Source organism: Malaclemys terrapin, chromosome 12 (assembly GCF_027887155.1).
Source record: "Malaclemys terrapin pileata isolate rMalTer1 chromosome 12, rMalTer1.hap1, whole genome shotgun sequence".
NCBI lineage: Eukaryota > Metazoa > Chordata > Testudines > Emydidae > Malaclemys > Malaclemys terrapin.
In genome coordinates, this window is record NC_071516.1 from 11144075 (window position 1) to 11160982 (window position 16908).

Genomic DNA, 16908 nt, shown 5'->3' on the forward strand with positions numbered 1-16908 from the left:
GTTTGGTGAGAGAAAACGGGGAGCTTATGGAAGACTACAAAGAGTTAAAGTTGGGTGTCCCTTTTACCTACAATACTCCCAGAGGTGCCTGAAGCCTTATATTTTAAATGTTGTCAAAGCACTTTGGAATGTTCTAGCACCAAGAACTAGGAAGCACTATTTATGCAAAAGATTCACCTCCTTTGAGCAATGGGTCAGTGTTATGGCAGTAATAAGCTAGAGTTGCTGCAGCAGCACTACTCTGATCCCCTTTACTCAACTACTACAGATTAAAGTCTGAGAGAGAGTCCCACTTGTATTGGGAGAAAAGAAGGTTCTTGCAGTTCTGCAGAAGAGTCCACAAACAATGGCAAGTTATATTGTGTATTAGTGCACCCATGCCTGCAGTATCTCATTACCAGAGACTCATTAACACATTTATTGGGGTATTTTGAGGTTTCTTTTTATGAATGTAACTCTAAACAACAATTTTATGCCCATTGTTAGTTACAAGTGCAATTTATCTGGATGAAATTAGGGCATATAGATCTCAACATTCCTTAAAATAGCATGGCAAGTTTGGCTTCTTGTGCCCCATTTTTTTCCTGCATGTGTTTGTGTGCAAAATAACAAAACAAAAAAACACCCCACACAGTTATGTTTTAAAAAATCAGGCTAACCATATAAAGCATAAAAGAGGTCTGTCAAAGTACTGTTTATAAAAATATAAATTAGAATCTCAATGGTTTATTTCCACTGCTTGTCTCCATACTAAATTAGTAAATGCTAAAGTAGTTAAAAAAAGCTACACCAAGAATGTTTAGATATATTCAGATAATTTAGCTACAGTACCAACTGTGACATGGTAATGAAACTTACCAGTAACGTTTAACACATTTAAAAAAAAAAAAAAAAAAAAAGAATTCTGAACAAGGCTGCTTGCACACAGGATTTGTCTATCAGTACAGAACTAGCCTTGATTATTACAACTCAGTTTGAGTTCCATAACACACGTCGTTTTTCAGAAGGTAATTTTGTAGGATATTAAGAACACTCACCTGTCGAACGCAATGATGAGAAAAATCATCCTGGGTTCTCCGCAGCACAGGACTAACTGTGTGCTCATCAAATCACAAGATCAAAGCCTGCAGCATTGAGGGTTACAGTCACTAGAAAAGTGGCGAGGGAGAGAGTGCGCACACACACACACACTCACTCTCTCTCCTACAAGCTGTGAAAGTAACAAAAAACATTCCTTGAAATCTGACTGTATTTCTCATGCTGCTCTTAGGCTGGCAAACTGATTTTTGTAATAAAAATAGCCTGAAGTATTAATCCATGTATGGATTGACCCTTTCCCAAAGATGCAATAGAAGACCTCCAGAATATAGTTCAAAGTTACTGTGCAATATGAATCAGCAAGCATCTCTACACTTCTTCCTTGTTGGCTGCCATTGTATTATCCAACTAGAGAACCCTACTGGTGGTGGGCATAGCAAAGAAGTGATTGTCCATAACCTCAGTATTCATGGTGCTCTGCATTCTTGTTTTATCGCTTCCTTAGTTCACCATAATGAAGTTAGATTTGCAATGAGCTTAAAGAAAAAAAAGATTTAAAAAAATTGTTCAGCACGCTGTTTTAGTTATATAATGCAGACATTGCACATGAAAGCAGTTATAATTGGTTGTGACAACTCAGTAAGTTAAAGTCTAGGGAACAGATTGACCCTTTTTGTTCTCAGGCGTGAGTGCGCTATGGAGGCAATAGGAAGGGACTTGCTCTGCTATACAGCAGCCTCTCTAGAAGCACTGGTGAAGGACTTTCAAAGGAAGTCCCATCTAGCCATCCCTGATTAAAGGAAAATCTCTCCACATGGGTCTTTAAGAGGAAAGGGAAACTGGAATGAACACAATAGTGCTTGTATAATATATTCTATTAACTGTAATCCCCCTCCCACAAATATTATCTTCAGAATGTATGGGCGTACATAAAGGAGTGAAGAGGGAACAAACATCTTACCTATGAATTCTGTGACAGGGTCATGTTCACCTTCTGTTTTAATAGTGCCTGCAATGCTTTCATTCTCCAAGATTGGAAGGAAAAGCTGCACAAAGTCTGAGGTATATGGAGGAGCAATCACATCCAGTACCTGAGATGTCAGACAGAGAACTGTGGGTTACTTTTCCAGTTTGGTGACTGGCAGAGACAATTGACTTGTATTATCCTCCTCCCTTAAATCAAACTGGTGGTATGTTACTAATTCACATTTCTTTCACACCACCTCTAGTCTCCAGCCATGCTTCGGCCATGTGCTGCCTCTAGCTTGCTGATGTTGCAGACAAACCTGTTTAGATCACTACGGGAACTCCTGCCCTCTGAAAACAGTATGCCATGTCCTAGTGAGTATCCAGTGTTAGGTATCTCTCTCAGAATCTGATGTGTCTTGAAGTACGGGTATTTGTAAAATCATCAGTTAGTAATTTCTACCAATAGTCTCATCCAAACAGATATAAAACCTATATTAAATCTCATCTGGTTGTGCGTTAGTTGTCCCTTTTCAAAGCAAAACCAACAAAAAGAGCTACATGAATAAAAGTGAGCAGCTGACCTCAGTAACAAAGTATCTAATGAGCGAGATGTCTGTGTCTAGTTTCTCCAGACATTTGCGGATATAACCGACGACAGGTAAGACATATCCCCGACTGAGTAAGTGAACCATTCTGTCCAGAAGGGTTTTCTTCAATTCCAGCTGAAAAGACAAGAGGAAAAAAAGCCATGCATATGAATCAGAATCACCTAAAAAAAGGTGTTATTGTTCATACTTATCATTTCAGTCTGTCAAGTAACTTTTTATGACGACATAATATTCTTGAAGCAAGTTCCACTGGGAATGTTGGTGCAGCAAGATCAGTCATCATGAGCCTAACTAACAGATAAGGAGCAACATAAAGAACAAATCCTTTAAGTATCACCTGTTCCATGACATCAAGCTGGGAGTGTTCCGTTTCAAAAAGCTTGACAAGAAGTTGCAGAACTTGGGGGTGAAGCAGCTGATGGCATGTGCTGATCTGCAAACATGAGGTAGTGTTAAGGTCACCAGTACTTCTACTTTAAAAGACAGTTATTCGAGCAGGCTTACTCTTATTTTCAGTTATTGATCCAATGCTCAGTACAGAATTCTTCGGGACTGGATGTGTACAACTGCTATTCATCCCTTTGCGGGCTAGAGTTGCCAACTCAGTGGGATTTGCTTCAGGAAAACCCATCTCATAGTACCAAGCAGTTAACTTGGGGTACTGAAATGGATTCATCTCAGTAAGTTTACTGGGTTACAGTAACTGACTGATGTAATCCAGTGAGAGACTTCAATGGACTTTGGATCAGGCCCTTAGAATCATTCCACTCACAAACCTAAACGTTGCCATTACCATCACCACCCAGTAACATATCCCTTAAGGTCTTACCTCATCTAGTAATGCCAGATGCACTGGAGTGTGATCAGTCTGAAGCTGAAAATATCGTGGTTCTGACACTGTCCAGTCCACCCACTTTAATACACCCATTGCCACCACAGGAAACCTAAACAGAATAAGCTCCATTAGACAAACTGATTTTAGATGCTCCATCCTAAAGTTTGGTCTTAGTCTTGCCTACAATCAGCTGAAAGTTTCATATTTAACTTAGATTAGAATTAATACTCAGAGAGAAAAAGAAATACTCTTCCTGCTACCAGCATGTTCACAACAGGCTCCACTGATAAAGTAAAAGGAGACGCTTAGCCTAGAGAAATTCCTTTTCCCTTCACAAGGATGCTCCCTTAGCAGAGAATGGTATGTCCCATACACAGTGGGCAAGAAGATCTTTCTCCACGTCATCTACTGTAAGGCTGAGCAGGCCCAAGAATGTTCCAGTCGGACTATTCAACATCAGCTGTCTCAGACTTGGGGGGAGGGGGAGAGAGAGTGTGTGTGTGTGTGTGTGTGTGTGCGCGCGTGCGCTGAAAAAGATTCATTAGGTAGGAAAAAGTGACTCCAGTGTGACTCATCTCCTTCCAACTGTACAAATGCACAGTCTTCTACAGTACAGAACATTTCAGTTTGGGGAACGGAATAATAAGATGGGAGGTAGACCAAGCCGACTTGATTACAGACTGATCCTGATGAGGTATATTTGAAGCCTCAATGTTGCTTACACCTTGCAAATGTGGCCATGAGACAGTTTTTTCACATATATGCTCAGAATGATGAGACTCCTAACACTGCCTACAAGGAAGCAACTGCTCCGGAAGAGTGAGCTGTGAATAGAAATGGAAATAGCTTCCCAGTTCAACATTCCCAGAAAAGGTCTTTTGGGGCCTAGTTATCTATCCAGAACACAGCAATTACGTCAGGACTTATAACTGAGAAATACACCTTCCCATGAACAGCAATTTTGAAGAATTAAGGCGTTTCATAAAAATACTGTGTGTTCTCCCAAGGGTTGCAGTGCAGCTACATCACATAATACAGAAAGGGAAGAGAAGCAAGAAAACACAGACAGAAGCCAACATCTACATAGCTATCTTCTGAAGCCAGGGACATGTGTAGCATTATGAATTACAAAACAGAGCTAGCTGCAGCTTGCACTATTTGCTGCCTTTATTACAATGTAAATTGTACTTTCTTGTTAACAGAAAGGAGTTTCGGCTCTGGAATAGACTTTCTACCTACCTGATGCACTGATAGAGGGTGCTCAGCTCTGCAACCAGCTCTGAAGCTCCTTTGTTTTCGTTGCAGCACAGATTGTGAACAGTTTCAACAGCTTTCGAAGTCGATTTGAGCTCGTCTTTGTTTATGCTCACTCTCTTGTTCTAAAATATTTCAGAATTAAGCTCTGAATGCAAGACTTGAGAACTTACAGGAAATTGTTGGCTATTTAGGGAAAGATTTATTATATGACACGTCTCACCTTTCTCAGTGCTGAAATCTGTAAATAATTTGTGAAGTGACCGAAGTACAGATGAGTGTAAAGTACTAAGAATGTTTCTCTTGTATTATTAAAACGATTATTTTCATAATTTTAAATTAATTCATTTGCTTCTAAAAGGAGAGTTCAGATTTTCTAGCACAGCACAGACCTGCAATTGCTACTCTAAGAAATAATGGCAAAAAGCCCCAAACATCTAATTCCAAACTTTTATTCTACTGGCCTAATCTACAGAAGATCTGGAGTTCCCATTTTTTTCCATTGGAGCTGGGGGTATTTAACTCCTCCGAAAAATCTGGTGCACACAATTTTAGCCTAAGCCAGGGGTCGGCAACCTTTCAGAAGTGGTGTGCCGAGTCTTCATTTATTCACTCTAATTTAAGGTTTCGCGTGCCAGTAATACATTTTAACATTTTTAGAAGGTCTCTTTCTATAAGTCTATAATATATAACTAAACTATTGTTGTATGTAAAGTAAATAAGGTTTTTAAAAATGTTTAAGAAGCTTAATTTAAAATTAAATTAAAATGCAGAGCCCCCTGACCGCTGGCCAGGACCCGGGCAGTGTGAGTGCCACTGAAAATCAGCTCGCGTGCCGCCTTCGGCACGCGTGCCATGGGTTGTCTACCCCTGGCCTAAGCAATGATGGAACTTAAACAACAAGCCTGGATTTTCCTTAAGTATATTTACATTAATGCATTAACTTTAACTTCTACACAGTCAAAGAATCTGATATTACCTTTTTCCATGTCTCCACTACACTGGCTGCATATGCTAATATATGGATATATTTGTGTTTATGGTCCTGATTGATCTTAGCACCTGGCTTAAATAGTGACTGCATGAAAAGGTCCAGAAAGGCAGGTACTCGAATCTGTGAAGGAAACACAGGGTTTCATTAGTGCAACAGATTAAAAAGCACCAAATAAATATCTGGATCTTGTGTACACACACAGAATAGGATACAATAATGCATTATCTGCTGAGTGATAGACCAGATGGTTTAATGGGTCATATTTTTAAAGGGGCTCAAATCAAAGTGCTGGCACAAAGTGGAGGGTACAATTAGTACTGACAATATTATTTAGATATCTAAATTTTCCTGTTTATTACTTGAACTCCATACATAATCAGGTAGTTAGAAATCTAAACAGTATAACTGCACCTGTAATTAACTGTGCCCATAACAGACTGGGGACACAAAATTATAAGTCACTTTTTAAACTCTGACCTAATAGATCTTTTCCATATTTAACTTTGGGGAAGTGTTGTAAAAGCATTCCTAATTAGATGCTACAAATAGCATGTTCACATTTCTGTATCCCTTAATGAGAGGAGTCTCCATAATGAGTAACTGAGTGCTAGCAAGTGGCAGCACTTATAACTCTCTCTTATTTTGGTGTTTGTACAGCACCTTGCGCGATGGGGCCTGAAGCCCTGAGTAAGGCCTTGAGATGCTTATGTCACAGAAATAAAAAGAAAAACTTAACAGTATAAAGAGGTAACTACGAACCAGTTCTACTGGAGGTGGGTCCATGCTTGTAAACATTTTGAACAGGACTGTGATGTCTGCTGGATTCAGAGCTCCTTTGGATAACATGGCACCAAGCGCTTGACATGCTCGAGGATAGGAGGCTGCAGTACCCAGGGCTAGAGTGATCTGACTAGCATCGTGGCCTCTTGGTAGAGAGCAAGACACACATGGGCATTATATTTTTCTTATAAAGAAACTGAAACATGTTAATTTTAGCCTCAGAAACATATTGATAGAATAATCAGTGTTTGTCACCTAGTGTGCAGAAGACAGCCTTAAAGACTGAGCCCTTTCCTCAGTGAGATAATACCAATGTGGCTACCGTAGGAAATAAAAGATTTGCATAGGATATTTTAACCAGTTTTTACACAGTCAGAACATCGACATTACTTAATTCTTTCAGAATGGCGAATTCAGGTATCCCAACGAAGGAAAAAGGGCTCGTTTGTGGCTCTGTAGATATTTGTTTATTGACCACACCTGAGCAGCTCTTACTGCGCAGCTTTATCCTACTAGGAGCAGGATGAAGAAATTTAGGAATTCTCTATTTCAATCAAGAATGGGCAAAGCTGACATTTTGTGGCTTACCATACTGTTACCAGTGAAATTCTGCTCGTGTGAGAAAGACAAATTAACAAGGACTTACTTCTCGTGAGCAAATCGCTGAACCTCCTGAGCAATCCTGTGCACAGCAGACCCACCTTGCTCTTCTTGGGCTAATATGGACATCATAGACTGAGCAAAGAGATATGTGTGTTCTCCATGGCAAACCATTTTCTGTAAACACAGTCAGGGAGAGGTTATTCGCCAATCTGAAAAATCTGGGTCACCCGTCAACAAATATATTGCCTTAATAGCAGCAGCAAGGGTTAGTTATGGTGCTAAATAACTGAGTAAGATGTAATGTCAATGGAAAGGTGATACCATAGAAAATCCAGTGCAGAATGACATCCTTGTATGTGATGCTATTCCAGGACAAGCTAGATCTAGAGTTCCTGCTTCACTTTACTACCCAACATAAAAGGCTTCTTAGAATTCTCTCTCCTTCACCCAACTGCCAGTTCTCATGGTTGTCCAGTATTTCTCTCACTAAATTTAGAGAATGAATTAGCATTAAGCTATCCAAACCCCACTACAATATTTAACAGAAAAGAACATGCACTTGTCACAGTTCACGGCAACTGCATCTGTATGTCCCCCTCAGTGGTACACCAAGGGTACCCACCCTCAGACATCCCGCTCCGCATCTGTTGCCTCTCTTGGATAGACACATGTGTCTCTATTACTTCTGATTGGGGTATTCCCAGGCTGCAGAGTTCCCTTGACTTTACTCTGTAATTCCTAGCACAGAAAGGTTGCCCTAGGACAGCTGCTTGCTTTCTCTTCAGGACGGATAACAGTATAATTGCTTGAGATAAGTTACCGCACAGTTCTTTCTAAGCAAGCCTACTTTATTCTTAAGAGAATACCTATTAAAAACAATAAAAGACACACACACTAATAAGATTACCAGAATTTCATCCCAACTCTCACATGGGCTTTGGCAGGTGCAGTCTTTTAATACCCCATCCTAGGGGCATCCTTATGGTTACAAGTTCATCAGAGCTTCAGCTCAAAACAAGCACATGGCCTACCGGGGCCTCATAAGACTAAGTCCTTCCAATCCTCCCCTAAGCACTGGGACCCTCCATGAACCAGGGGTCCTGTCCATTTGCTGGAACAGGAAGAAGGCCCTGATGCAGATTAAACCCCAGGCTTTTATCCAGAAGTATTTCCTTTGTCCGTTGGTCCCTGAAGAATCCAATATGAACTAGTATATTTATTTCTCTGCAGGAGGGTGACTTCAAAGGGTTGATAATGGAGGAAGTATATTAGCCCCCCCCCACTCCTTACTAGGGAAGGTACATATAATGCCACAACACAAACACAACTGCATTTTTACTACAATGTTCCCAAAGGTGTTAACCCTAATGAATGAGGTTTAATTTAGTAACAGAGCAACATCAGCAAATTCCCAGTCCCATACTTTCCCCCAGAAACGTGCGTCTTGTACTCCCCAGTCCTCTCCTGGACAACACAAATTCATATAAAGTCTATCATTTTATTAATAGAAAATGATATGCACAAATCCCAAATGGAGTTTCCCAAACACTTCAATCCAAGCACACTGTTGGATGCTGAGGAATTTCTAAGAGTTGCTGCCTTGAGGACCTGCATCATAACCAACATCCTTCTGGGTCTAGATTTTCCAGAGTACTACAATTATGCCAGGTCTGATACCCCCCCTGTGAACTGACAGCATGTCAATCAGGATACTGGTGAGACTGCTGAAAGCATAATGAGCTCTAAAATTCCTGCTAGACTTCTGCACCTTCAAATTATTCAGATTAATAAACCTCAAAAAGTGTCATCTCAGCGGCCCATACAACCCCTGGTGGTCAAGACTTTGAACAGTATAAAAGCTATTTTTGATGCATAACTCTTGGTCTACATTTTTTTCTGTGGGCCCATAAACAAGACTGCATAACCAGTGTATCTTCAAAATGTTCTGAGATGAAGTTTCTACACCATCACCAGGGAAGCAGAGAGATTCCTTTTGACAAAAGGTAAAAAGACACTTACCGCAAACTCTGGGAGGTTCTTCTCAAGGTTTTCTTCCCCTCCATCTAAAATTGTAGCCAGAGAAGTACGTAGCACTCGAGAAAAGACTTCTAATTGCTGACATGCTGTTGATACACTGGTTATTTCCCCTTGATAACCAGCATCAGATATAAGCTATAACAACAAACAACACTCAAAATGATTTTTGTATCTCAGCACATTTTAGGAAGATTGGATGAAACTACACTGCACAGAATGTTAAATGAGTCTCTGCATACTCTCCATGGAATCCAGGTAATACAAATAAATAATCGTCAGCATCTAGACACTGACTGAAAAATATGACGATAACAGGACAGGTGGATAAACCCAAGTCATATAACATTCCTTTTCCTTTCAGAAAGTACAGGGAAAAGGAAAAGGGGGGGGGGGGGGGAAGAGATAAAACATCCAGCACATAATATTAAAAAATGCCTTTCCATTCCTTCTCAGTGAAGGGTTTTGCTAATGTCATCAATTGTTAAAGCAAAGTTAAAGCAGTTCATATAAAATAAAAGAATCACCATGAACTGAATTAAGTTTCTTAATTAAGTGTTCTCTTCACTATCTGGGACCACTAAATTACCTGTAAAAACCTTACACAAAACAAGTTCACGAAGCAGTTCGTCTCCTGGCTTGCCTGTGTGCACAGGCAAGCCAGGAGACTATCTACTTCTTGACACACTACAAAAAAAAGATTAACCATTGGTCAGCTGTTCTATAGTCTACATGAAATGGGTTGATGGTCAGTCTCCCTTTACATCACAAAAATACACCACAACTGTTGGCATCCTTGCAAGTGGTTTAAAGGAGGCAATCAAGAATGGGTCACCTGACACTTAGTGATCCTTCTAAAAATAGGGTGAGGTACAATGTGGTGTACCGAGGATATCTGTACAAATACCTGCTCTTCACCTACCCAGAATGCTATAGATTTCAATACATTATATTTCATAAACACCAAGTTCACTTTAAAGAAGTCCCACCACATGGCAGTCATAATGAGGATGGTTTAGATTGCCTACAAATGAAATGTAACAAATTACTATTAAAATTCACACATGTATATTACTGTCTTTGATCCTTGATTTAGTTATGTCAAATTAAAAGAAAAATATTTTCAACGTGCAGTCTGCAACATTCTTCCCATAGAAAATAGACTCTTAAAATGCACAGACTTAACAATACAATAAATAGTCTTAATATGAATGCCCAGAGATTGGGGAAGGTTACAGTTGGCATGTAATGGAAGAAGAATTAGAAATCATCGTTTCAGTAATAAGCTGTTTATTAGACTCCAGTATTGATTACCTTGACAGTAAAATTAAGCATCAGGCAGTCTGGATGGGCTTCAGCCAGTTTGTAAAAAAGATCTCTCCATGTAGGATGTGCTATCATTTGCTCAAGCCAGGCTGGAGTCTGCAAAAATTACAGTGACAGAAAGAAACACTGCTGTAACAGTGCAATAAAAATCCTGAATCTAAACATTTATAGAATCCAACAGATTCCACTTCTTAAGCTTATCCAGGGTAAAATGTTTACATGCATTATTTCAAGAGTCTTGAGAGAGAACTAGCTAACTGGAACCTTGTAACAAAATAAAATGTATTCACCATTGAGCAGTTTCCACTGTCTACGTGAACCTACAGGGCTTCTCAGATATGCCGAGTAATTTTAACAGCGAGCTAGTTTTAGTAAAGTATTAAAGAGGAAACTACAGCCTCCTTCCCCAGTATTTGAATCCAAGGACCAAATTTACCTTGGTCTAAAGAGATACAATCTCATAAAGCTGAGCTCAGAGACATTATGTCCAACAATTGCAACCCTGAGTCTGGCCACTGAGCAGCTGGTCTGTACTTGGCCATGTGTATTCTATGCATTACCTCGCCTTCCTCTGTAAAGATGGAATCTGCTTTCCGAGGGTCAAAGTGTTTGATGAGTAAACTTTTCAAGTGATTTTCTACAGTTTCCTGAACCTGCACCGGCTCAACACCTGCAAGGAAGGAAATGTCACTGGGTGGAATCTAAACTGTCAGAGTAGTAGCAACTCCTTGAAGTTTCTCATGACTATTAGAATAATAGAACAGAAGTCATCTAACAAATTAATTAAAAGGCAAAAAGGGAGACAGTATTCAAAACCCAAAATAGGAATATCAAGCAATAATAGATCAGATATGAAGGATTTAGGATTTCTCTTTCCTAAACACGGACCTACCAGTTGTATTGTACAGGCGCACACATGTGCAGGTTACACTAATCCTTTTCTCAACTTGTCCACTCATGTGAGCAAGCTGGACACTGACGTTTACAAGACAGCTAAATAGGCTGATAAGTACATTTCAATATCTTGTCTGTGCTCACAAGAAAACATATGGAGAATAGACAGTGAATCTACATGGCTACAAACTAAAAGACAGCTGCTTCCCATATGACAGATTCAAATACATGCTACACCATACTGTATCCTTTTGAATAATGTGTAATGAAGTAACCAGTATCTGTACTGTGATTGCAGTGATTTAAGACATTTCCAACAGTGTGCATGTATTCTTTTCATACTAGTAACATTTGAATCTACCAAGATGTAGATTTCACCTCTTCATTACACCATGGCAAAGATCCAGCAAAATTTACACTGTGAACTTGCCCCTTAAGAGGCAGAGCTGCAGAAATCCCAGAAGGTTTGACAGTAAAGAATTTCAATCTCAATCAGTACTTTTGAGAACTACATTTACAAAACTGTATATTTAACTGATCCACAAAAAGCAGGCTGCAACTAAAATGTAGTTAAATCAACATTAATTATGTTATGCTATAATAAGATGTTAGGTATTTCTAGAGTATCTATCACAACACTACCTAAGCACTAGTCTCTTTACATGGGATTAAAATAATAGACGGAAAGCAGAAAGTAAAATACAATAGCTCCTTTCATACTACAATTTTAGTGTTCATCACCACACTACCTCACTCATCCCTTGGGTACAATTGTGTTCTATTAGACAGCTGCCACATCATTACACAAAAGTGGAACTAAAAAAAATATTCTCATCAGGTACATCGGGATTCAAGGCAAAAAAATGAGTTTAGTCATATATTTAGGTATAGAATGGCAACTTGGACATCATCCACCTTTTGGGTATGATCAATGTTATATCTGCCAACAGTTCAGAAGTTTCTGATGTATAAAGAAAAACTACAGCCACAGGACACCGTTAGACCACTGTAGCGTACCTGTTTGAATGAGCCACTCTGCCAGTAGATTTACAGTTTGTGCCACTGCAGTATAATTCTCTGACAGCAGTTGGATAACATTTTCTGGAGAGCCACCTGCCTGGAAATACCTGACAAAGAGGTAAAAAAAAAAGGGGGGGGGAGGGCAGTTATTTCAAAATTAACTGAAGAAACAAAAAGTACTCCACCCCTATGTAAAGGCAGAACAATGCACTCAGGTATCATTTTCAAACTCTTAGTTACATGCAACATATTATCATTACATATCAAAATCTTTATACTCACCTTTTTAGAGTGTTAAATATAGAGGGCTCCATTATATAATCTCGAGTGGAAAATTTATGCAAACATTCTTGCTGGACTTCAGCATCATCTTCTCCTTCTCCATACTCATCATCCTGCTGTTTACAAACACAGAGTCAGAGTGGTTATTTCTCTTTTACATTTGTTTTTTTCTACTGTGCTAGTTACATTTTAGATATCTTGCTTGTTGCCCATAAAGGTGCACGTACACACCATGATTTCCTATAGCAAATGCCTTCTATAGCGGAAAGCACAACCTCTTAACAGAGTTTACTTCAACACCTACCACATTTAGGGGAAACATGTATTTTTAGGGGGAAACATGTATTTTTAGGAAAGCGAGCACAATCAAACCTTAAATAAGAATAATACTGCAACTGTAGACTCAGGGCATTCAATTATAAATCTCTTGGAGCAAGACATGTCTCTTTCCTTTATACTTTTTTAGCATCAACTGTGAAAAAATCCAGGCACCAGAAGCAGTAATCAAGAATAGGATTTTTTAAAATATACCCCACATTTACAGTATTTATCAGGTGAAGGGGGACTGGCAGGGTCTAAAGATCAACCATGATTACCTGGAGCTGATCCCAAAAAGGACAGGGGCTCAGGAGGGGACAGGTTTTGATATCACAGGGGAAACCATTATTATTTTAAATATTGGCAAAAAAATATTTATTTTTAACTCCTGAAAATCACAGAGGGGAACCCCTGTGCCTGCTTTGACCATGCCAATGGGTGAGCAAGTAGTAAGCAGTCAATCAGACACATTTGGGGAGCAGCGAGGGCACAACACACCCTCAGCATAGCAACAGGAGAGAGCCTGTGTTGCTATGTGCAACAGAAGCTGCTTTGGTGATGGAGCAGTGGGGACAGGACAAGGGGAGAGTCAGCCTCTGGGACTTCATACAAATGGGGGGGGGGGTGAGAGATGGAGCCCCCTAGCCAATACTCCCGCCTCTGCTCCCCCTCCAGAAGGGATCTGCAGCCACAACCCCTCAGCCAGGCTCCACCCCGCGCCCCTTCCAATCTCCGGTTCTGCTCCACACCCCTTCCTCCGCCCCCCCACTGCACCCCCTCCTCTCTCCCCCCATCTCCGGTTCTGCTCCACACCCCTTCCTCCGCCCCCCCCCCACTGCTCCCCCTCTTTTATCCCCCCCCGCGCCCCCTCCAAACTCCGGTTCTGACCCCCCTCCGCGCCCCCCGCCTCTCACCCCCCCTCCGTCCGCATCGTCCCCCCACTCCGCCGCGCTGCCGCCGAAGTAGTCCGTGTCCTCCATGGGCTCCGTCCGCTGCGAGCCTCCGACTGCAACCCCGCCCCCCAGCCCGGCTCCGCCGGCGGAACCCGGCCTGGCCCAGGAGGAGGAGGAGGCCTCCCTGTGGGGAGGGGCACCGCCTGTGACGGCGGGGGCGGGTCCCGCTGGGCTGGGCGGGAAGAAGCGGAGCAGGGCCTGGGCTGGGCCTGGCCGCGTTGGCTGAGGCGGGCCCGGGGCCGCGCGGCCCTGAGGAAGGGATCACGGCGCTAGCGCCCGACGGTCGGGTCACCCCGAGTGGCGCGTGCCCCGGGGGAAAGGAGGGGCCCCTCGCTGCCCAGGGCGGCGCCTCCCGCAGCCATGGCTGAAAAGGGCCCTGCGCTGCTGGCGGTTGGTGGCGTTGGGCCCCGAGCGGGGCGCTGGCCGCCTCACGCCGGGCCGGAAAGCGGCCGCCACAGGGCGGCGCGCAACCCCCAGGTGTCTCGGGAGGCCGCGGCCGCCCTGCGTGCCTTGGGCCGGGAGCCGGGGGCCGGGCGCAGCTGGGCCGACACCGATTTGCTTTTCCGGGCAGGACGGAGCCCCACGCTGGGGAAGCCCGTCGCTGGCCGAGCCGAGCTGGCCCGTCAGCCGCCGTTTAGCGCGCGACTGGCCTCAGAACCGCGCCAGGCAGCCGCCGAGCCCGCGGCTAGGTAGGCCTGGCCCGCGCCGGGGGCTAGTGCCTGGGACTGGAGCCAGCCCCTCGCGATGCGTATTTTAAAACATTTCTCTAGTTAAACGTTCAGAGTTGAGCAAAACTCGGGGGTTTAAACTCCTCCCCCCCTCGACAGTTCTTGATTGACACTTTCCCAGGTACAGGACGGGGGGGGGGGCAGACAATAGAAAACCAGGGGCTCCCAAACTTCACTGCAGGGCGACTCCCCGTCTGACAACAAAAGCTACGACGGGACGGGGGGACAAACCCTGAGCCCCATTGCCCCGTGCAGGTGGCCCAGAGTCGAAGCCCCAGGGCTTCAGCCGGGGGGGGGGGGCTGTAACCTGAGGCCCACCACCCCGAGCAGTGGGGCTTGGGCTTCAGCCCCCGGTCCCAGCAAATCTAATGCCAGCCCTGGTGACCCCATTGACACGGAGTCGCGATTCACGGTTTGAGAACTGCTATAGTAGACATTAGGATTCAAAAAGTTAAAAATTTATAATTGTTAAAACAAATGATCAGTGTCACATGTCAAAATATACACAGTATATATCCTTAAATCAAAATCAAGTAAGTTCTCAAATGGCATTTTTCTTTCTTTGCCTACCCATAAATGTTGATGATTATCAAGGGAAATATTTTCTCTTGTGTTTGTATAGTGAAATGGATGTTTACCAACATTCACCCATAAAAAAACAAATCCTTCCAAAGCTACATGGGGGGTTTGATGGCAGCAAGCCACAGGTTAATAAACAGCAGGTCTGTGAATATCAAGAGAGTAAGTTTGAAAGATCAGCCATGAGCCCACTTCTCCAAGAGGTCACCCCTCAATGCCCAGGAGGTTCCCAGCACCTCACAGGCTCAGCTACCTGGTCAGAGATCATTCAGACAAAATCTGGGACCCCCTGCCAAGTGATCTTTGTCTCCCAGCCCACTATTCCATTCTTCTGTGCCATGCCAGCTGTTTGTGTAGGTGGTGGTAGGGTGCTGCTGTTATTCCCAAAGAGGTTGTGATCCAGGATTTACACCCAAGGAGAATTGTGGGTGGAGATTGTGTGTTAATAAGGAGGAAAGAGACTAATAGGATGCACTCGGACCAGAACCACAATAAAGGGAGAGAGACTCCAACTCCCAAGGGTACTCAAGTTATCCCCATGATTCACTTTCTACACCATGCATCACTGAAGAACGGGTCCTTAACATCCTATTAGCATTAGTGGGCCTCAGGAATCTCCTGCAGTTACAGATGTTGCAGCGTGTTGTGAAGTGGCTCTAAGTTTTCTTTACAACAAGCACATAAGAAATTATGAAATAGGATCGTTATTGTTTGTGAGAGGGGAGAGATGGGTCTATGGATGAAGCATATTGTCCTCCTGGGGGAATTGGTGCAGAATTCATGTCCAGTGCAGATTTCTTTGCTTCGCCACAGAAAAATGACTTTCTGATAGGGAAGCAAAGGGAATCTGCAAGACTAGACACACATCGCTCCCTAGCTATACGGGTACATCATTTCAGGAACCTGGAGCAGCCAGCGGCGAGGTAAATCACTACAGGGCTAGGGACACCTCAGCCAGTGACTCCTACCCTGAGCCGGGAACAGCTACTAGTCCCGGTTGGGCTGGAGGCAGGAGAGGACAGGACTTCCTCTTTCCCTGCATGGAGTAGCTGGGGCTGTGTCAGACCCACCCCCAGAAACCTCCCCAGCTGCAGGAAGCTCAGCATCCTCCCCTGCTTCCTGCCCCCATTGCTCCTCAGCTATGGGGGGGAGGAGTTACTGTACGGAAAGCTGCTCCCCATCTGCCCAGCCCCCATGCATCTGGACCTCCCAGATGCCCCCACCAAGCCTCACCCCAGACACCCAGAACCCCCCTAGCCTTCCATACCCAAACCCACCCCATTGAACCTCAACCCCTGGGGCCCCCTGCCATCTGGAGATCCCTGCCTCTGGATCCCCACCCCTGCACCCAACCCACCCCCACAGAGCTCCCTGCACTCAAATCCCTACCCTGATGAGCCCCACCCCCCTGCATCACCCTGAGCCCCCACATCCAGATCCCCATGCCACTGATTCCCAATTAGTTCCACTCAGACCTCCACTCCACCAAGGCCCACTCCCCCAGCACCCGTACCCCCTGCTGAGACCCCCACACTCAGACCCCTGAGCTGAGCCCCAACCACTTTCACCTGGAAGCCCCTGCAGAGTCCCATTGCACCTGGAACCCTCCCAACAAGCCTCTGTGCATCCAGATCCCCCCTCACCTAGACCCCCCATTGAGCTGCCTGCACCGATTGTCCCACACAGAATCCTC

At 43.5% G+C, this 16908-nt stretch overlaps 1 protein-coding gene across 2 annotated transcripts; it reads right to left on the bottom strand.

Annotated features, from left to right (window-relative positions):
* Positions 1–672: 672 nt before the first annotated feature.
* NELFCD (negative elongation factor complex member C/D) lies at positions 673–14038 on the bottom strand. 2 transcript variants are annotated; one of them, XM_054045273.1, is made up of 15 exons: positions 13870–14038; positions 12638–12753; positions 12353–12462; positions 11002–11111; positions 10430–10537; positions 9101–9253; positions 7125–7255; positions 6458–6623; positions 5684–5818; positions 4690–4829; positions 3445–3559; positions 2953–3048; positions 2589–2729; positions 2000–2129; positions 673–1574 (listed from the first exon to the last, which is right to left on the bottom strand). In XM_054045273.1, exons 1-15 carry the CDS (start codon positions 13933–13935, stop codon positions 1540–1542), a joined length of 1752 nt encoding a protein of 583 aa, XP_053901248.1. In that variant the 5' UTR covers positions 13936–14038; the 3' UTR covers positions 673–1539. The 2 variants fall into 2 exon arrangements, with proteins under 2 accessions (XP_053901248.1, XP_053901247.1); XM_054045272.1 differs by lacking the exon at positions 13870–14038 and adding an exon at positions 13010–13198.
* Between the last annotated feature and the right edge of the window lie 2870 nt (positions 14039–16908).